Consider the following 23,388-nt stretch of genomic DNA (forward strand, 5'->3'; position numbering starts at 1 on the left):
AAAATTAGAAGTCTCTCCTTTTTGCAGTGTGATAGAGAATAATAAAACAGTAAAATTTCTTGAGCACTTATTTTCTCATTTAATCATTACAACAAGCATGAGATACAGTTATTATTATCCCCATTTTAAAGATGAGGAAACTGAAGCTTAGAACAAGAGAGAATTAGGTTACATCTCTAATTAGCTGCAAAGCCAGGAATCAAGCCTGGGTCTTTATAACACAAACACATTCTTTAATTACATTCTTTAAATATCTACCTTAAATTTGAATTGGAAACACTAGTATGAATTCATGACATATTTACTTTCAGAAAAAAAAAAAAGTATGTATTCCTAACTCTGTCTACTGCAAAGGCATGAAAACAATGACCAACTCAACAGCAAAGATCACCTCTTAACACTCAGGTTATGGTTTTCCACATACCATTTCCAAATACACAGAACCTGACATGATTCCAGGTCTGGGGCAAAAATGTACAAGATAAACTTAGAATAAGCTGTCAAACTAAAAGGTAAGGAAGTTTCCAAAGCTTTTAAAGCATAATTAATTTCTTTACCATCCCTTTCATTTCAGAAACTAAAAACTGCCCTCAGAATCCAATCTCTCTTTCTTCCTTCTCATCAAAACCCCTAAATTTTGGCTGGACACACGGCCGCCCAAGTAGAGATTATACTCTGCCTTGCAGTAAGTGCAGCCAGGTTCTGGGTGATGGACTCTGACTGGAACTGCCACATAGACGTTTTAGGTCATGTTCACATTAGGAAGCTGCCTGCCCTCCACATTCTTCCCACAGGCTGAAATTCAGTTGTAGTACTGAACTAGGATGTGTTATAAAACCAGTGTCAAGCATTCAGGTAAAGCAGACAGATCAACAAAGGAGAAGGAACATGGGGGCCTAGACAATAGCTTGGAGCAGAGCCACCCTACCTCCCAGACCACCAACCAGTTCTGTCTTTGATGGGAGAGAAAAAGAAATTTTCTTTTTAAGCCACTATTACTCTTGTCCCAATTACAGAAACTGAACCAGTATCCTAAATCATATACCTTTCCAGAAGCTTTTCACAATCCTTGAAAGTTGAACTAGATGCTTGTCAATTTGTTTTGCTTTGTTGCAGAAAATATGCATTCGAAGAGGCAATTTTTGTGCATTAAAGGTAGGGAAGCACACATTCTAATCAAACCAATGCTAAATGCCTTTGTGATTTAATAAATAGAACACTGGCACCTCCAGGATCAAGTCCCATTACTCAGATTTGCTTGGATAATGTAGATGGGAAAAAAGCTTCAAATAAAGTTTTAACATTTTCAGTGGAACTGAGTATTTCTTAAACCTACTTCCTCAAATATAATACAGCGTTAGCTCTTACTCATAATGGACAAAAAAAAAAATCCATATAACTAGTATCAAGCCCTTACAGATTCATTTCAGTTTCCTCCTTCCCAATACATGCAGGAATAATTCTAAAACTCAAGATTTAGTCCTTCAACGTCCTTTCTCTCCCTAAGATTCTACCCTTCAACAATCATAATCGTCAGTTATTTTTCTGTTTATTTCCAAGAACAGTTTAAAATCCAAGGATACCCAAACTGAAATTATCTGGTGGAGAAAAGATATGTGAAAGAAATCTGCCTATCCTAGAATTTGCTGCTTGGGATTAGAGAACAACAACACACTCTATTATATCACCTTTATATTTCTGCCTAGTATGAGCATTCTATTAAAAAGGATGTACTAAATGTCACTGAATTGTTCACTTTAAAATGATTAATTTTATGTTATGTGTATTTCACCTCAACAAAAAAATATAAAAACATTAGCAAAAGCCAAGCCCTTTACCAACCTAGCCAGAGAGAACAAAGAAAGAATAAAGACAAAGATGGAAGTAGGAGAGAAAAGTTAAATAATGATGATGATGATGATGATGACTGTAACGAATCAATTCATAAGTCTGACATTCAAAAAGAAAGAATAGAGACATAAGAAGGAAAAGATTGTCAAAGAAATAAGAACATTTCTGAAACTTAAAGGATATGAGTTCCCAAACTGAAAGGGCCTGCCAGGAGCCCAACACAAAGTCTAGTGGCAGTAAGATAAGTTAACAAGTAAAATAATGAACAAAAACTGGGATTACAGTGACAAGAAGAAAGCCCTAAAAGTGCAGAGAAGAAAGTACAACTAAATGCCCAAAAGCTTCACAAGAGGTAGCATTTGACCAGTGTCTCAACAAATACTGAGTAGGTTTTGGGGAGTGAAAGGTGGAAAGAGACAGGAACATTCCAAAATTATGGAACAGGCCCTGACAAATAAAAGAGTGTCATGTATTCAAGGAACAATGGGGTCAATTCATTGACGGTGAAGCACTTAAAAGTAGTAAAAACCAAATAAATCATGGAAAGTTGGAATAAAATCATAAAGTGATTTTTATGCCCAGTTAGGGAGTACAGATATCCCAAGGGAGGAAATGAGGGGAAAACGGAGAACACCTAAGTAGCATCAAAACTCAATTAGAGGGCTTCCCTGGTGTCGCAGTGGTTGAGAGTCCGCCTGCTGATGCAGGGGACACGGGTTCATGCCCCGGTCAGGGAAAATCCCACATGCCACGGAGCGGCTAGGCCCATGAGCCATGGCCGCTGAGCCTGCGCATGCGGAGTCTGTGCTCTGCAACGGGAGAGGCCACAACAGTGAGAGGCCCGCGTACCGCAAAAAAAACTCAATTAGAAAGATAAAGGCAGGTGGGGGTGGGCAAATGGGTGAAGGTGGTCAAAATGTACAAACTTCCAGTTATAAAACAGGTACATCATGGGGATGTCATGTAAAGCATAGTGACTACAGTTAACAATACTGTATTGGTATATTTGAAAGTTGCTAAGAGAACAGATCTTAAAAGTTATCATCACAAGAAAAAAAATTTTTTCTATGTATAGTGATCAACGTTCACTAGAGTTACTATAGTGATATATATATGTATATATCTCAATATATAAACATAGAATCATTGTGTTGCATACCCGAAACTAATACAATGTTATATTTCGATATCTCAATTTTTCAAAAAATACATATGTGTATGTCTGTGTGTGTGTGTATATATACATATATATGTACACATACATACATACATACACCCAAGAGCAGCAGTGCTCAACACTTTTTACTTTGACACCATTTGAAGGCTTAAAAACTGAGGATCCTAAAGAGCTTTTATGTGGGTTATATCTACCTACTGATGTTTTCCATATTAAAAATTAAAAATAATAAAGTTTTTTTAAAAAAGATACAGGTTAGCAAAACAAATCTTAGGAATCTGTTTATAGATGGAAATTTTTACAATACTGATGGATGAAGCCTGAGAATGAATGAAACTGCCCAAGAGGAGCATGTCAAATAAAAAGGAAAAAAATAAATAAATAAATCTAAGATTAAACCAGTCACAAGTGTTAAAGCAACAAACAAATAAATTAAGACAAAGGATTAAAACAGAACAGAAAGCCAGAGGAAAGCCAGGAGAGTATAAATCCAGAAGCCAAGAGAAAACTATATGAAAGAGCGTTCAATAGTACTGGCAAAACGTCATGAAAGAGAAAAATTTTAAACCAACAGTTGGATTTGGAAGATGAGGAAGACATTGCTGACCTCATTATGGGTAGAATCAGAAACTAGATTGTAATAGGTTAAGGAGTAAAAAAGAGGTAGGGAAGCGAAGGAGACAGCAGAAACAACTTCTAAATTTGCTGTGAAAGGAAATTAAGAAAGGCACTAGAGAGGGAAATAGATGTATGCAGGTAAAGATACGAGTTTTTCCATTTGTTTTATTTCATTTCTTTAGAATGGCTGAACCAGGGAGGTACTATCTAATTTCAGAACATTTTCATCACCCAAAAAAGAAACCCCATACCCATTAGCATCTCATCTTATCCCCAACCCCTAGCAACCACTATTTCTGTTTCTATGGAGTTGCTTGTTCTAGACATTTCAAATAAATGGAATCATGCAGTAAGTGGCCTTTTGTGTCTGACTTCTTTCACTTAGCATATTTTCAAGGTTCATCCACACTGCAGTGTATGTCAGAATTTCATTCCTTCTTAAGGGGATCAACACTCCATTTGTATGGATATACCACACTTGTTTATGCATTCATCAGCTGATGAACATTATATTGTTTCTACTTTTTGGCTATTATAAATAATGCTGATATGACATTTTACGTGGTAATGTTTTCATTTCTCTTAGGTGCATATCATTCTACACAGAATAACTGTGTAGAACTTCTCGAGGAACTGTCAAACTATTTTCCACAGCAGCTACATTACTTTACACTCCTACCAGCAATGAGAGTTCCCGTTTCTCTACCTTTTCATCAACATTTGCTTTATCCATCTTTTTTATTTTAGCCATTATAGTAGGTATGAAGTGGTATCTCATTGGTTTTGGTTTGCATTTCCATAATGGCTAATGATGGTGAACATCTTTTCACGTGCTTATTGGCCATTTGTATGTCTTCTGTGGAAAAATATCTTTTCAAATCTGTTGCCCTTTTTTTAAATTGGGTTGTCTTTTTATTTTTGTGTCATAAGAGTTCCTTGTATATTCTGGATACTAGGCCCTTATCAGATATGTGATTTGCAAATATTTCCTCCTGTTACTATCTTTTCCTCACAGTATCCTTTGAAGCACAAATGCTTTTAATTTTGATGAAGTCAGATTTATCTAATTTTCCTTTGGTTGCGTTTCTGGTGCCATGTCTAAGAAACCATTGCCTAACTAATCCAAAGTCATCAAAATTTATGCCTGTGTTTTTTCTTTCAAGGGTTTTGGCTCTCACATTTAGGCTGCCCACCCATTTTTATTTCATTTTTGTACATGGTGTCAGGTAAGAGTCTAACCTCACTCTCTTGCATGTGGATATTCAGTTGTTCAGTACCTCTGCTTGAAAAGATTATTCTTTCCCCATTAAACTATCTTGTCGCCCTTTTCGAAAATCAATTGACCATAAATGTATGGTTTGTTTCTTGACTCTTGATTTTATCTATTGATCTATATGCCTATCCTTATGCAGTACTGTACTGTTGGTGGTGGTGGTGGGGGTTTGTTTGTTTGTTTTTTTAAATCACACACTAGCATGTAAAGAGCAATGGACTTGAAGTAAAAATAAACACCAATGGTCAAGTCCCAGCTCTGGCTCTTACTTGGGAATTGGCTATACTACAAAACTCATTTTCCTTACTCTCGCAGAATTAGGAATTAAGTGAGATGTGAAATTACCTTGTAAACAATAAAAGGTAACACAATTAAGTTTTGTACATATTTTAATGATTACGACTGAACCTCATAAATTTTGGCAGCCAGGAATAAAAGTAACATAGTAAGAACCTTTTAAAATCTGTTTCTAAAAAACAGTGCCTTGCACATAGTAGGCCCTCAATAAATATTTACTGAGTAAAATTAACTATTTTCCAATTGCTCTGTACTCTATTTTCTATAACTGTTAAGACTGAGGAAACAACTTATAAATTTTAAATCATCAAACTTCAGGTTTTTCCTTTAGCAATTATTTCCTTGGAGGAAAAAAAGGGGGGGGGGGGTAGTAAATTTCCCTTAGGCTACTTCTAGCTTTTTAATATTATCCAATATTCTACTTAAGAAGGTTCTCCTCATATGATATTTAATAAGGAAAGGAAATTTTAAAATATTAAAGTCAAAGTGAATTCTATAAAATTTAGTAACAACATGATTTATTTAGTTGGTAGTTCCTACAGTTAACTCTATAGTTACAATGTATACCCTTTAAGTTTAGGAGGAAAAAAAAAAAAACACCTTTTTTTGGTTCCAGCAGCTTAAGATCAATATTTGTTCAGAGTAAAGAGCAATTATTTGGGAATCAGCAATATGTTTTATCCAAAAAATTTCAAAAGTGAGGTCTTTAACAACTTTATTGAAATATAATTACCTACCATAAAATGCACCCATCTTAAAAAGTGTCCAATCCAAACTATATCCAATCTCCTGGGATCAACCATTATGGAAAAGAATATTTAAAAACGATAATGTCTCTATGTGTATAAGTGAGACACTTTGCTGTACAGCAGATATTGGCACAGCATTGTAAATCAACTCTACTTCAATTTAAAAAAAAGTGTCCAATCCAATTATTTTTAGTAAATTTACAGAGTTGTACAACTACCACCACCATCCAGTTTTAGACCATTTCCAACACCCTGAAAAGATCACTTGTGCCCATTTGCAGTGAGTCCCCAGTCCATTCCCAGGCAACCACTAATCTATTTTATGGACCTTCCATAAAATGTTGTAAAAACTGAATCACACAACATGTGGTCTTTTGCACCTAGCATAATGTTTTGGAGGTTCATCCACACTGTAGCATGTCAATAGTTCATTCATTTTCGTTGCTAAATAATATCCCAAGTTTCTTTATTTTATGTCTGGTATAAAACAACCCACAAAAACAATTTGTGTCCTCTTTTACAAAGAGGTTAAAAAAAAAAGTTACCAAAAATATTTATTCCTTGTATACTCCACACTACTGCCACTATCTTTCTAAAATTCAAATCTGATGGCTTTTTCCTCTGCTAAAATCTCTTCAACAATTACCATCAACCTATAAGGCAAAGTTCAAGCTCCTTGGCAGAGCACACACTGTGAGCCATGTTGATCTGTCCAGTCTCATTCCCTATTGCTTCTTTCTTGAACACTCTGCCAGCAATCAGTTATTGACGTATATATATATGGTTCTCCCATGCTCTCTTCTATCACCTATATATGCCTTTGAACTCATCTACTTCACAAATTTGCATTAAGTTTTCAAGTCCAACTTAATACATCATTTCCCAGAGCCAGCCCACTTTCTCAGCAGCTTGTGCTGTAATCAAATTACTTCTTACACCATGCCACAACTGTTTACCTATCTCTCTTACCAAACTCATCCCAGCACCTAACCTTATGTTTGAACATCACTGGTATTCAATAAGTATCTGTTCAATTAAACAATACATTCTGACTACTAATATTCTTCTGCTCACTTCAATAAGGAAGATCAACTGTACTCTAAAAACTGATGGTGAAAGGATCTAACAGAAGTAGTAGAACACAATTGCAAAGTCTAGGGCAGTGGTCTGCAAAACAGGGTATACTCCAGGGGTCAACAAACAATGGCCCTCCAGCCAAATCCAGCCCACAGCTTGTTTCAGTAAATAAAATTTTATTGAAAACAGCCATGCTCATTTGTTTAATATATTGTCTGTGGCTGTTTTTACCCTACAACAGCAGAGTTGAGTAGTTCCAACAGAAACCATATGGGCTGAAAAGCCTAAAATATTTACTATCTGGCCTTTAAAAAGAGTTTGTCAACCCGAAATACATCATGATGCGTGGCGGGGGGAAAGAAAATATCAGAACTCCCTTTTATAAGTTTTTTCATCTCATCTTTTAAAATTCTTACTTTTGTATATGTTTTCTAATATTAATACATTAGTGAATATATAATTTCTAAATGTAAAAATGTACACAAATACATTGCGGATTGTGCATGCCCATATTATTTTTTTTACTAATAGAAGTGACTCAATTAAAAAATTTTTAAACAAAAACCTAGTAAGTCTTATTATGATAGACAAGTTTTAGAGTTTATTGAAAATTTAGCAATCAAGATTATTATATGAACAATTAGGTTCTGTAAGTACTTCAAAGGACAAGAGAAAGAGGCCTAGAATTAAATATTTTCCAAACCAAAATGCTCAAAACATCTCTAAAGAATCTTTTATGGGGTTAAAAATGTTACTCAAATGATGCAGGTAGTACTAATTCTTCAAGTTGAATGCAACCAAATATGTGTTACATAAATCCAAACTGCTTCAAAAGTGGCTGTTTTTTAAAAAAATCAGTGTAACAGACAAATCAAATGCCAATTTGCCCTTCCAAGCCCTGAAGCCCAATTGCCTGATATATAATCAATATATGATAACCATATAAACTAAGAGAATACTTCACTACATTTTTTTTAATCCATGGGTATTTAACATAATGCAATTTTGTAACTAAAGTGTTCCTTAGTTGTGATAGTAGGCTGTTTCCATTTACGACAACAGATACTAACCTAAGGTTCTGAAGGGCCCAGGAAATACCAAATTCCTCCCTTTACAGATCTTAAGGTTAGGAAGGTGGTTTCTAATAAGTCAAAAGTTGAGGTCTGATCACCATCCTCAACAAATTTATAAACTAAATTTACCAACTGAACCTGGATTTATCAGGTTAGGGTTGTCATTCTGTGTTGAATCATATTCTCCAACGAATAGTAACAGCCCCCAGAGAGAACTACACTCTACTCTGCTCACCTTTAAGGCTCTTTCTGAGGCCTTCCGAGATGACTAGCATCAGACTTTTGAGGAAGGCTAGCCATTAGACAAGGCTTTTCCCCACGATCTGACTGCTTGAAGTGACATCCAGGATCAGGTCGATCCTGTATCCAGGAATCATGACCCTCCCTGAGGCACCAGTCATCATGAGACAGTCAGTGCACTTTGGCACTTCTTGAAAACCACTGGACTGCTCCTTTAGCTGAAAGGAAAAAAAACATCAAAACCACAACAAACAAAACAAAGGGGGAAAAATCAGTAATTCAACCTGAAAAGACAGAGCGTGGGGAAAAATATACCAAAACAGCCTTGTCTAGATCAAAATGTAGCCTTGCCTTGATGTAAAGATCATAGTTTCAGTATCGTTCCAGTCAATGCACGTTTATTCCTAATACGCAAACATAAAGAACTGTAAATCTATTGTATTACATCTGAAAAGAACAATTCAAGGTGGAAGTTATATAAAATAGCTATTTATGGAACACAGCTAAATAATATAATGAAGGTATTTATAAAAGACTAACAGCCTCAGGCTTAGGTGAGTGTGCTCCATCAGGAGACCAAGTACTCAGCTTTTTCATGCTCTCAAATTGTAATCTGACTTAGAGAGGCATGAAATACACCTAACATACTGACTTGATCTGAGTTTAATTGGCAGAAACTGCCAATGCAGTCAAAGCCCATCTTAAATTACATACTATTGAACAGAAAAGGAATTAAGCTTCCATCCTCTTTAAATGACTTGACACTACTACCCCCTGAAACACAATGCTCTTGTCCTAGCATTCTGACTATCAATGTTCATGCTTGTTTAAAATAAGCACTTGAAGATGTTTACATTATGGCCTTAAACAAAACAACTTAAAGATCTGATAAATAAATGATAAGATGACAACGATTATTTATTTAATCTGCTTCAAAATAAAAATTCTGTCAGAACCCAGAGATAAAATTCTGCTTACTTCTCTGTTTTTAAATACAAAATACTTTTCCTAAGACATAATGTTAAAGGGCAAGAAAAAGTCTTTAAGTTTACTGTTTAAAAAGTTGGCTCATAACTCCTTTAATACATTTGTACCCTAAAGTTAATGATACTTGATCAAACAATTATTTTATATTCTTTTCTACTACTTATCCAATATCCCCATCTCAGTCACCACTACCAATAATATCCACACATAGATTCCCAAGTTGAAAACCTCAAAATACTACTAAAACCGTGGGTTTTGTTTTGTTTTTACTTGTCTGAGAATATGATTAAAGCTAGAGACCTCTGTCCCCCAGAAAACCGTGCATATATATCTAGACAATGTCTGGATAACATTTCAGGGAATTTACAGAACCCTCTAAAGCCCAAGCAGGGACCCTGGGTTCAGAACCCTGTCAGACACTTTGCTTTTTTCTTCTCCCTTACTGTCCTTGAGGACCTGCCTAACCTATGAAAACCTATGAATCTCTCAGACTTCTGCCTCCCTGTCCAGCGCTGGCTTAGTTTTAGCACACCCCATATTTTTCCTGGGTTGTTGCATGTAGTCTGCTAATTCTTCCCAGTTTACCATCCTTCAAATCTATCTTCTTTCACGTTCTAGCAAAGTACACTCACTAAAATGCAAATCTGATCGTGTGACTCATCTGCTTAATATCTTCAATATCTCCTCTGCAAATGTTAACAGAACGATGTCCAGTCTCCTTAGGATGGTTTCATCTGGCCTCTACCTACACTTCAAGCATCCACTTCTCTCCACTTCTCCTACCTACACTGACCATATTCCACTCATAGAATTTATAGCCTCCCAATATACTGTTCTCATGCCTTCCTACTTATATATATACACTGTTCCCTCTTCCTGAAATGTCACAGCTCAATTCCTTACTCATTCCTCAAAACTTAGCTTCTCTCATTATTTCTGCCATGAGATTTATCTTAGAGTGTTAAAAATGCTTATTTACTTTCCTATCTTGAAAGACAATATGTTTTCTAGGGGGCAAAAGCCTTGCTTAATTCCATCTTTGTGTCCCCAGTACCTAGAATATAGCAGTACTAAATATAAATGTATGGTGTGCCACGATTCTTGTACACAACCAAAGTCACTATGCAGCACAAGAAAAATCATTGCTGAATTAATCTAAAATGTACTTTAAGCATTCAAAATTGGAACAATTCATTATGGAAGGGTATTTTAGCAGCAACTCTCTAGAAAGCAAAAATTAAGTGTAACTATCACCAATTCTATGCATATATAAACTTAAAAAAAAATAATGCTAGTTATGAACATCCAAATCAGGAATTAAAGCGTAGTAAGGGTAAGAGAAAAACTACGTAGTCCTTTCAATAAAAACTCCTAAGACAGATATAGCAAGCACATGACAGATAATATGAATTAATTACTCCCCCTTTTTTACCCTCTTCTCCTCTACCCTATTCTCATTCTCAGGGTCTAAGAGTCCTCTTCAACACAGCATACCATATGCAGTAACTAAAGACTGGCTGCAGTTGATATAGAAGTTAATATCTGAGGGCTATCCAATAAGTGATTCTAAGTCATATCAAACACAATAAAAAAAAAATTCACAGAAGACCTATTCCATATCCCTTGGACACCCAATTCCCAAGTTTAACAATTCTAAAGGTCAAGAATTAATTTTTATCTTAAACAAAACATACTGCTGTTACTCCAATAAAGATGTAAAAAAAAAAAATAACATATTGCTGGCCATGTACATCAAAAACAGTTTTATCTTGTTTTGTTAAAGCTGTTTATTTTCACAAGTATTTTTTGTAGTTTTAAAAAATATATATTTGTAGTTATGTTCTAAAACTATGGTTTCTAGCCATAGTTGATTCTGATGCATAGTTTCTGTGTATCAAAATCAACTTGGACACATCCAAAAATACAGATTCCCAGGTCCCTGTCCAGATCAATGGAAGCAAAATTTCCAGAATTAGAGCTGAGGCATGTATATTTTATAAAACACTTAGGTGATTCTGATGCAGTCATTTGAAAACTACTTTTCTAAATATCAGTAGTTTATATATGTAAGAGCTAGAATCAGAAGAATAATAGAAACATCTCTAAATGAAATTTTTCTTACATGTATAGCATCTCTTATTGCTTATTGGTTCTGACAGGCTAATAAATGCAGGGTGAAGTTGCTTCACCCTCTGAAATAAAAACTATTTTGATATATCTTAACACGGAATTCTAGATAATAGTTGAGTAACTGTAGCCATACAGCTTCACTAAAGAATGATCAGCCAGCATTTCCTTTTAATTATTCTATTACAGTGTCTGTCTAGAGGCAATCCTTAAGAGTTTTTCTTTCCACATGACCTTGAAAAAAGGTTCTTTCAAAAAGAGTACTGCAAATGTGGACTGCTGAAAATTCACTACAGGTATTAAATATATCATCAACTTCTTTTAATTATGCATTTTTATTATAATTACATATTTTCAAATAATAATAATTGTAGATATTATACATTTCTATAGCACACCAGAAGTAAGGGGTTGAGATAACACAGCCAAAAATATGGGTAAAAAAGAAAATGCAGGGCTTCCCTGGTGGTGCAGTGGTTGAGAATCTGCCTGCTAATGCAGGGGACACGGGTTTGAGCCCTGGTCTGGGAAGATCCCACATGCTGCGGAGCAACTGGGCCCGTGAGCCACAATTACTGAGCCTGTGCGTCTGGAGCCTGTGCTCCGCAACAAGAGAGGCCGCGATAGTGAGAGGCCCGCACATCGCGATGAAGAGCGGCCTCCGCTCGCCACAACTAGAAAAAGCCCTCGCACAGAAACGAAGACCCAACACAGCCATAAATAAATAAATAAATAAATAAATTTAAATCATATGGGCTTCTAAGAAGACCTCGGCTTAAAAAGAAAAAAAAGAAAATGCAAATGATCTATATCCAACAAATTCTTATTAAATGTTCTTGGAAAGTTGAATTGATAGAGACTAACATATTTATATAGTAATGTTACACATATGTTTAGAACATTTGAATCACAAATCAGTAAGACAGGAGCTAATCTTGATAATGAAAACTCAGAAACGAATTTACACACAGATCTGTTTAATACAGTCTATCATACTACAATGACATCCCTCAAGATTCCTTAGAAGTCTTTTTGAAAAAGAAAAAAATAAAGACAAAATTCCCCAAAATTCTAAGTGTACTGGGAAACAACAATTTTAAATGTGTTTAAAAATCTTTGTAGACACAATTAAAATAGTTTTGACAGCTTACGGCACATATTTTTGGTGACTTTAGTGAAATACAAATATTTTATGGTGGTGGGGAGATGGGATTTCTGAATTATTTCAGATAGTAGAAACAGATTTAAAAATTCTGGATTGTCTTTTAATCAGTATATATATCATGAAGAGTTAAATACAAACTGTAATTATAGATCCTAATTACAGATTATCCTTACAAAAGATAAAACCATTAAACATTGACCAAAATGATCCAGAAAAATCACTAATACCAGTCCACATCTCAAAGACTGATGGGACTTCTGCATCAACTTTTGAGAACTGACAAGTTAAAAGATAAGACCCCAAACTATAGCCACTTGAACACACAGTTGAGGTTACTCAGACATTTCTCTTTCTACAAACATGTGCACTTTCTGAACATCTTCCAAGCAGTTATGAAGGTAGCTGTCCTAGTTTGTCTTAAAAAGCTGGGAAAGCTCATAAGGCAAAAATTTTAATGCCAAAAGCCAACAGGATTTTTATGACTGCAAATATCTTTTCTAAAATGTTAGCCTCCAGGGCAATCATAACTGATCAAGAGATGCAGAAAGAGTCTTCAGCAAATCTCAATATTTGAAAGATAACACTACTATTAGCACTTTCAAGGAAGAGAAAACTAACTGCTACATGATCCTGGAATGTCATTCATCACCAAGAAGGTACTGGCAGGATTTCTTCTGACTACTTTATTGAGCAATATAGTTAGCCATGTGTTCCTGGAATCATAGCACAGAATAGTTTTCCACTGCAAAAGAGTACCAGAGAAGATCTTTGCAAGCAATAAAAACCAGAAAAAAATTTTTTTCTATAACTCCAATTAAAATTTAGTGATTCTACCAAAACATTTGATACATTAGTAACATAACATGATAAATGGTATTATGAGTATATGACCACAAGTATGTTTATCAACACCAAAGATAAAAAAAAAAAACACCAAAGATAACTATTATGGCAATAAGAAATATAAATTTCTTGTGTATCAGAATTCAAAGTCCCATCTAACTCAGAGCTCATAAGTGAAAATACGACAAACAACCAGTTTTACCAAATAGCTACATTTAAAAAGAAAAAAAGTCAAAAAATACACACATACTCTTCCATCACAAGCAGTCATCAAAAGTCCTACAGAGTTATCCAAAAAACACTACACTAGAAACACACTCATGAACAATTCCGACAATGGCCTGGACTTTTATTAAAAGGCCAAAAAAGATCATTAAAATTATAAATTAAGGTAAAATGATTTTATACAGCTCAGGATTTTTGTCCATAATACACACTGTTTCTCTTGTAATTGCTAACATACTGCTAAATGATGAACCGTCACAGAGGAAATGGTATCCCTACATTACTTTGACAAACAAGTTATAAGTAATTAGATCATTCTGGCCTGTACAAATTTAGCCAGGTCAGGAGGCGGTATGGCACCAAGTTTTTCCATTAACTATTTTCTACACTCAAAACAACTTTGTACCAGGTTTCTCTATAACTTTCACAGATATAATCTATGAGCCACATCCTATACCAAATCATCCACAAGATCCTTGCATTTAATCAACATTAAAATGACTATAAAAATTCACATTACACAGGATTTGACATATGTACAAGATAGGTAATATTAACCCTCCCCTCCCTCTTTAGCACTCCCATACACCTAGTAGGCATCTCTAGTTTATCATTCATAAAACCACTTAATAGGCTATCCTCCCCCATAAGACTGTGAACTTAAGAACCAGAAATCCACCCTATTCATCTCTGTTATCTTCAATGACTAGAAATGCCCAGGTCATAACAGTCATTCAAGGGACACTGAGTGAATAAGAACATAATACCTACGTCACAAATGTATAGGAAACGGAAGCAGACAAACAGGAAATCAGGTAAATAGAAGGTAAATTTCCAGAACATACAATAATAGAATCAAACACAAAGACTGCAGATAGCATCAGGGAAAAGGCACTGGGTCTTGAGGGGCTGGGATGTCTTTAGAATTTACATCAATTCTAATCCAGAATTTGGCAATAATAAATGTTATAACCTTCAGCAAATCACTTTGCCTCCCTGGATCTCAATTTCCTCATTTGTAAAATAAAAAGTAATACTAGATGAGCTCCATGTTTCCTTATATGCCATAAGGATGATTTCAAAGCAGCAGGAAAACTTATTCCTGAAAAATAGCACTGGCAGAACAGATAAAATACACTATGTGAGATAATATAACTCGTAAGCAAAGGGTATTTTATGGGTGGGATGCACAACTCCATAAACAGTAACAGGTCACATTAATAGCAGTCACAGGTAATCAAGAATTATACACATACCTAATGTGGAAATCATCAACACAATCACTCATTCAATAAATCTTTAAAAAGAATCAAGTTTCGCCAAAGGCAAACGTTACGAGAACTGAAGAGAAAGAGCCAAAGGGAACATTCTGCTTGTTATCTCCTAGTAGAAATTACAACAATACAGATCACATGTACCACACACATGCATACACACATACACACACAAACACAAAAGCAAACAAAAAAGCACCTTTATGCTTTTTATAAATTGATAATTCTCCTCAAAACGAATAACATAATTTAATTACTTGGACTAGAAGAGACCAGCATTCCAGCAATCCCACTACTGTGCATATACCCAGAGAAAACCATAATTCAAAAACACACATGCACCCCAATGTTCAATGCAGCAACCTAAATGCCCATCGACAGACGAATGGATAAAGAAGATGTGGTACATATATACAACGGAGTATTGCTCAGCCATAAAAAGGAATGAAATTGAGTTATTTTTAGAGACGTGGATGGACCTAGAGACTGTCATACAGAGTGAAGTAAGTCAGAAAGAGAAAAACAAATACCATATATTAACACATATATATGTGGAATCTAGAAAAATGTTACAGATGAACCGATTTGCAAGGCAGAAACTGAGACACAGACGTAGAGAACAAACATATGGGCACCAAGGGAGGGAAAGTGTGGGGGGGGATGGTGGTGGATGAATTGGGAGATTGGGATTGACATATATATATACTAATATGTATAAAATAGGTAACTAATAAGAACCTGCTGTATAAAAAAATAAATAAATAAAATAAAATTTTTTAAAAATTAAGTTTCCACAATATACACATATAGGGTACATCCTCTGGCCCACAAAATGAGTCTTGTTGGAACATTAAGAACTAAACATGCCGATGATCGAAGAAACTCCTAAACTTGAAACCCAACACAACTCAGAGACCTATGTTCCAACCGCATATCCAAAATAAACCTCTGCCTTATAACAAATGACTTCCACCTCAGATAAGAAGTAGCAGTGATAAATTTTGATCTTGATGACTACCAGACTCAATACAACAATATTTATAATCAATATTTTTAAAATATAAGCTCTGTTCTCAGAACTATGCTAAATATTGTAGAAGATATAAGAGAACTAAAAGGTAAGCTCCTGGCCCACAGGAAAGTCTTCCCAACTTTACTAGCAAGGAGTTTTAGGTTATTATAAACACATAGGTCTATTTCTCCAATATCCTTCCCAAGGACCTAGGAAGAAAGGTGAGCAATTCCAACATCCATGTATATTTCAAGATATGTTTTTAAAGCTAGAGGAGGTCCTACAAAACAAATATTACAAACAAACCAGATCCAGATATATGGGAACAAAATATACTGTACCCCAAAGGGCATTTCTACAAAGGTGGTAAGACCAGAGCACCTTGAATGGATAATCTCACATGTAGGAATATAAATATAAATGTAAATATAAATGAGAAATACCTTTGAAGTCATCATAACTACAAAACTAAATCATTAGTATTTCTGACCTGATTATTGATATCTCAATCTTTCTCTCAGTCAAATGTTTCAAAAGGAAGGTAACGTGGGAAAAATCAGTTTGAGAGCTTCAAATTTAAAGTTAAGCAACATATTGATTGTTCATGTATATAATCAATGTCCATCTGTTCCTGATAGTGGCAGGATATAATTGGCTATACACATAAACTACGTTTAAGAAAGCCCCAAAATCCGTTAAGTTCAGCTATGGAGTGTTCCAAGGCTACTAATTATGTATAGACTATAAATTATTTAATTATGAATTTTAATCTACCTAAATTTTTCAACTGTTTCTCTATGAATTATATCCTAAACTCCCTTCAACGTCAACTGCTCAAACAAAATAATTCTGGCTCTTTTCCCCTCAAGTCAAGATCAGGCAATAACAATTCTTTACTAGTTCCAATGCTTCATGATAGAACAATACAGTTGTTCTTTTCATTACAGCCTACCAAGCACTTTCATATACATTATTTCATTTCAGTCTTCCAACAGCCCTATGAGGTAAGGCAAGAATTATCACCTTTATTTCACGAACAAGGATAGAAATTTAGGGAAGCTAGGTAACTGATACAAACTTCACTGCTAGAAAGTAGTTGAACAATGACTAGAACCCACGTGTCCTGACTCCATATCCAGTTTGCATTCCACAATGTCAGACAAATGAAAGTATTTCTAAAAATTAGTGAACTTAAAGACTACACTCTTCCTACTTAATCAAACCGTGTGTAAATACAGTGAGAATTAAAATTAAGATTCTAAATCAAATGCAAGCAGTAAAGAGAGTAGCCTAACCCATCTCCTTTCTACAACAACCTATTTTAATAAACGAAATCTTCAAAAGCAATGTTCAGGGACTTCCCTGGTGGTCCAGTGGTAAAGAATCTGCCTTGCAATGCAGGGGACACAGGTTCAATCCCTGATCAGGGAACTAAGATTCCACATGCTGAGGGGCAACTAAGCCCATGTGCCACAACTACTGAGCTCATGCACTTCAACTAGAGCCTGCGTGCCGCAAACTACAGAGCCCACGCGCCCTGGAGCCTGTGCACCACAACTAGAGAAGAGAAAACCCACACGCCACAACTCGAGAGAAGCCTGCACACCACAACAAAGAGCCCACGCGCCGCAACGAAAGATCCCGCATGCCTCAACAACAAAAAAAAGAGCAGTTCAAATTTTAAACTAAAAACAGCTTAAAGTTAAAATAAACCTCTTGCACTCACCCTATCACATCACACACAACCAACTCTGCACAATGCATGCTAGTAGAGAATACGTGAAGTTAGCTGTAAATTATTTATATGGTATTTGACTTAGAATTAAAATCCTCAAACACCTTCACTTTTCCTAGTTTTAACCTCCTCTTGGCTTGGCTGTACTCTAGTCTAGGAGTCTCCATAGTGCAGTACATATGACAAACCACTGAAATATGGAAAGAAATTATTAGAATGCTGTCTCCATTTTTTTAGCCTGAAAATAAGAATTCATTTTACTAAATTTAATATATGAACTGACACTGTGACCCTCACATAAACTCAAAAATACATATATAATTGAGATGGGTGGTAGGCTCCAAAATTTTTCACAGAAGGGATTCCTATTCAAGAAAATTTAGAGGCCATTGCTACTAACAACAGAGAAAGTAAATGAGTTCTAGGAGCCAGATGACTCTAGATTGCATCAAATAAAGAGCAAACTTACTTAAGGTTTCAATATCCTACAATGTACACATAAATAAAGATTTTTCAACTGCATTTGCATAATCCATGCTGATATAAACATAACTTACCTCATCCTGGACTCCACTGGTAGTAGTCAACTTGCTCCCATCAGTAATTGTAATAATTATTGCTGGCTCCAAAAAAAAAGGGTTTCTTCCCTAAAGTCAAAAAACACATTGATCGTATTAAGGTCTAGAGATCAGCTTAATTTTTCTGAGTAAAAAGTCAATTTTCAGAACAGTATATAAATCCCCCTTTCTTGTTTTTAAATTTTATTTATAGCACATACCTTTTGTACATTTTTTTAAAAGGTTTAGAAGGAAATGTAAACTAAACAGAGGTTAACCTTGAAGGGTTAGAATTAGAAAGAGGAAAAAATGGATTTTTCACTTCTTTCTACATTTTTGTATTGTATTAATTTTTACAGTGAGCATCTATATTTATTTAACTAAAAGTATTTAATTCCTTAAAAGGGACCCTACATTTCAATTCTAGTGATTCGACATATCTAGATATTACAAATTAAAATAATAGGTAATTTTCTTTAGAAACTTCTTAAAGAGGAAGGCAAAATACTAGGTGACCCTTTACCAAGTAATCTATGTCTTTAATCAAAGTATCTAACCAAGTGACTAAGTATGGAAGGGCTCTAAGAGCCGGTTCCAAAGAAACACTAGGCCTACCCTGAGCTTAGCAAAATTTAAGAACAGTCCAATGTGAAAAGTTAAAAGTAAGAAGGATGGCTACTTAAAGAAATTGCTTGGCGAGAGGAATAGAAAAATAACAGCAGCAGAGGCAATGGAACACAGTGGCACAGAGCTCTTAAACGCTCTATAGTTAAGGTGAAATAACTTCAATAACTTCCATTCAAATCTCTGGCCAAGTCACTCTATGAGTACTATGATCAATTCTAGGTGACACATTTTGTTAGGGACTCAGATAAACATAAGCTTATCTTTTACATATAAATGACTCTCATTTGAGATACTGAAGCAGATTCTGTATAACTCTTTAAGACAAAACCATGACCAGAGGGTAGAAGTTTCAAGAGGGTAAACCCTAAGCTGGAAATCAAAGGTATCAAATTCTCTGCTACTAACAGTGTTCAAGAAAGGACAGAACAAAGTTGTGTTGCATATGATGTAAAACAGCATACGACAAATGCACACTTTAATGGGCATATGAATCACTTGGTGATCTTAATAAAATGCAGGCTCTGGTTCAATAAGTCTGGGACAAAGACTAAGGTTTCGCATTTCTAACAAGACTGCAGGCTAGGAGACGCTAATGTTCACTGACCATACATAGAATAGCAAGAATGTAGAAGGGTTATATGCATGTAATATCTTGTGGTTCTGTAACATTTTCCTTACATGTATATAACTCTCAATCATTAGCAGATTACAGTACATACTCCGTATTTGTTGAATGAGTTTACCAACACTTTTCACATACGGTAACTGATTATAATCTAATCATAAAGTGGGAGCAGGGGGATATCTGGTATATTAAATTTCTTGATCAAGTCAAGAAAGTGTATGTAGGTGGCATATACAGTTTTCAAACTGGTGTCCAAGAAACAATGGTTCCAGGTAGAGAAAACTTCCTCTGCTCATATAAAATTAAAATATGTTGGATACAACCTTTTAAGCTCTCAAATGCACAGTCGCATTCAAATGTTACTAGAACCTTGCAGGAGAAAGACAAGAATTTCCCTTCCCTTCCTCCTCCACAACATTCATGGCAGATGGAACACATTTTGGGAGACATTACATTACACACCATTCACCCCCAACATAAACAATAAATTCTCATAATGCAGATCTTCTCTTTAATCGAGAAATAGGCAATGTTCATATCCCCAACCTCTGAGCTTTGATTGGCTCCATCAAGAAGAATGCTTTTCCTTTTCCCTGCCCACAACCCATCCAATTCCTAATCATTTTTTAAGGCCCAGTTTAAATCTTCCTCTTCTGCCTTGAAACTTTCCCTGATTACTCTGGCCTTGAATAATTCAGCCCTTTCCCTTTGCAAATTTTAATAGTGGTCGTTTTCAAACTTAAGTAAATAAAAGTATAAATATAACATTTCCTCAAATAAAATTGGATTTGGAGTGCTTTCATGGAGTACATTTTGAATCCCGCTTCCCCACAGCATTTATCCTCTCATTCCCATATTTTCAATTTAAATATACAACACCTCACACAACAACGTATATGTAATTAACACTACTGAACTCGACACTTAAAAATGGTTAAGGTGGTAAATTTTGTTATGCGTTTTTACTGCACTTCTTTAAAAATACACCATTTTGTACTGTTTGCTATTGTTTCCTGTTTGAATACACTGAAGGCAAGGATCATGTCATAATTCTTCCTCAGCACCGAGCACAAAATATCTAAGCACTGGACAGTTAAATATTGATACACTGATTATAGCCTAACATAGACCTGCCCAAGTTCACAGAGCCACTCGGAATTACTCAAACTTCAACAAGCTTCAAAATATATAGATGTTACTTACCTTTACCTCAATATAAATGAGCGCTTCCCAAACTTAACATATAACAATTTGCTAGGCTACAAGGGTATACCACCTCCTTCCTACATATGTCCAACCATCCATTGTCCATTCATTCATGTTTGTCATTCAATCATTTACTGAGTGGCTATCATATATAGGAATTGTGTTAAGTGCATGATACATAATCACTACTCTCACACATCATAAACGATGTACCTATGTACCTATAATAACTCTCCTCTCCTGGTCTCTACAAATACCATTTTAGCTCAAAAATTAGCAAAGGGAGATAAAGAAAATCAAGAAGTCCTAGTATCTTCGAAACTATTGTACCTCGCTTTCACTCTTAAGCTAAAACTACTTTGGCTGACATGCAAATCTGTTAATGCCACTAGAGCATGGACTAAATACTTGCAAAAGTATCTCTGTATCACCTTTACTTTTTAACCTAAATCAAAGTCATACTTTCTGATCAAAAGTTGGACACCCATCTATTCTTATTTCTGTGTAAGCATGATCAGAATTATCCGCCGAAGGATTGGTCATATTTATAATTAAACGACAATGGTCTACAGTCATTAAGAACTTTACGGATGATGATGTCCACCCAAAAGCTAATATGTACTTTCTAAAGAACCACAATGTCTAAAAGTCAAGTTCAAATGTATTCAAATTTAGCAAAAAGTCTGAGTTATTAAAATTTAAGCTAGGGGCTTCCCTGGTGGCGCAGTGGTTGAGAGTCTGCCTGCCGATGCAGGGGACACGGGTTCGTGCCCAGGTCCGGGAGGATCCCACATGCCGCGGAGCGGCTGGGCCCGTGAGCCATGGCCGCTGAGCCTGCGCGTCCGGAGCCTATGCTCAGCAAAGGGAGAGGCCACAGCAGTGAGAGGCCCACGTACCGCAAAAAAAAAAAAAAAAAAAAAAAAAAAATTTAAGCTACATTCAAACACTAAAATCAAAGTTACTTTTTCCTTGACAACAAAGCTTTCAATTGATACTTTACTAGAGTCTTATACACATGATACTCCTCGGAGTCTATGCCTGGAAATACTGTAATAACCAGGTACTTAATAATAACAATAAAGCACTTATATTTATCTCATCTGACCCTAAAAACTTGGTGAGGTAAAATGTTCAGGGAGATTAAACAATATAACCCTCAGTCACACAGTTGTAACTGGCAATGCCAGAACATGATTCCAACTCTAAATCGCATGGTCTTTCTACAGCATCTGAAGGTCCTACTGGTAGCAGCTAAATTCTCTTGAATACAATTCTACACCAACCTGGGTTGTGCCACAGTCACACAACAATGAATGTTATTACAAGTAGTTTGGTTTACTATATTCTATCTGCAGTAAAATTAACTACGTACAGTAGGACTATTCCATTACTTGGTTTCCTGTTGCTCTGTGATGTCTTACCTACCATTTTTTCTATATATAAATCAATATACCACCTCCCAGCAAAAACACAGTAAAACAAAATGCTATATAGATAGGTATCATTTACTTTTGAAAACTATATAACTTCAATCAACTTTCACTTTACATACAAACAAAAAAATAAATATTAAGTTTTTAATGACTTTAAATTTTGGAAAATACAGGTAAAGATCAAAGGCAAAGAAAAGTAAAGAAGAATATGGCTATCCTCATTTCATCTGTTTAGTCACTTAACCCTACTGTGCCTAAGATCCCTTCCTTTCTAAGGTGAAAGAGTTTAGTCAAGAATCACAATAAGAAAAGCAATAGTGTTAGTTATGATAAAAATTACAATAATGAGGGACTTCCCTGGTGGTCCAATGGTAAAGAATCCTCCTTACAATGCGGGGGGACTTGGGTTCCATCCCTGGTCTTGGGTTCCATCCCTGGTCGGGGAACTAAGATTCCACATGCCATGGGGCAACTAAGCCCACGCACCAGAACTACTGAGCTCGTGCGCCTCAACTAGAAAGCCCGCGTCCTGCAAAACTACAGAGCCCACGCACTCTGGAACCTGTGCGCCACAACTATAGAGCCCACGCACCCTGTAGCCTACACGCCACAACTAGAGAAGAGAAAACCCACACACCACAAGTAGAGAGAAGCCTGCCCACCACAACAAAGAGTCTGCGTGCCGCAAGGAAAGATCCCAGGTGCCTCATCGAAGATCCCACATGCTGCAACGAAGACCCGACACAGCCAAAAATAAACAAAAATTTTTTTTAATTAGAATAATGATTTAACAAACGTAATTTATACACAAAAGGAGGGGTTTTTTCTTCAGGGAAAAGTTATCCCAACCTCTATATAAAGCTGATTGTCTTAACATTTATCTAAGCATAAATTTTTAAATCACTTGCAGCAAGTGAGCAGACCATGTTGCGCCATGAAGCTTCTCATGTATAGTTTTAGGCTGCTCTTCCTCTGCCTTTGGTAGTACACTTACTCTTGGCAGAAGTGCATAAGTAACTGGCATCCTTCTCTGACATTCTCTTTTATCCAGCAAACTAAAATACATTTTGGTTGTCTGCCAGTATCACAAGATTATTTTTTTTCACGTTTTACAAAAAATAATTTAACATTTCAAAAGTCTAAAGTTATGATTTAATCAGTGTAATATAATGTTTTTAGCTATTCAGGGCCAAGCCTCTGAAGTTTAATAATTCTCA

General features: G+C 35.6%; 1 protein-coding gene across 4 annotated transcripts in view; it reads right to left on the reverse strand.

Moving 5' to 3' along the window:
- The window catches only part of INTS6 (integrator complex subunit 6), a 108,686-nt gene that overhangs the window by 66,906 nt on the left and 18,392 nt on the right, over nucleotides 1-23,388 (reverse strand). For 3 of the 4 annotated variants that reach the window (XR_014298061.1, XM_082675660.1, XM_082675661.1), the window contains exon 4: nucleotides 18,281-18,370. Coding sequence is in view for 2 of the 4 variants with exons in the window: in XM_082675660.1 (XP_082531786.1) it covers nucleotides 18,281-18,370 (90 nt within the window). In the remaining 2 variants the exon portion in view is untranslated. Of the gene's footprint in view, nucleotides 1-8,350; nucleotides 8,424-18,280; nucleotides 18,371-23,388 lie in introns of those variants that run through there. The other variant, XM_082675662.1, reaches the window with a different exon arrangement.

This window comes from Grampus griseus, assembly GCF_964374135.1.
Source record: "Grampus griseus genome assembly, chromosome: 18".
Lineage (NCBI taxonomy): Eukaryota > Metazoa > Chordata > Mammalia > Artiodactyla > Delphinidae > Grampus > Grampus griseus.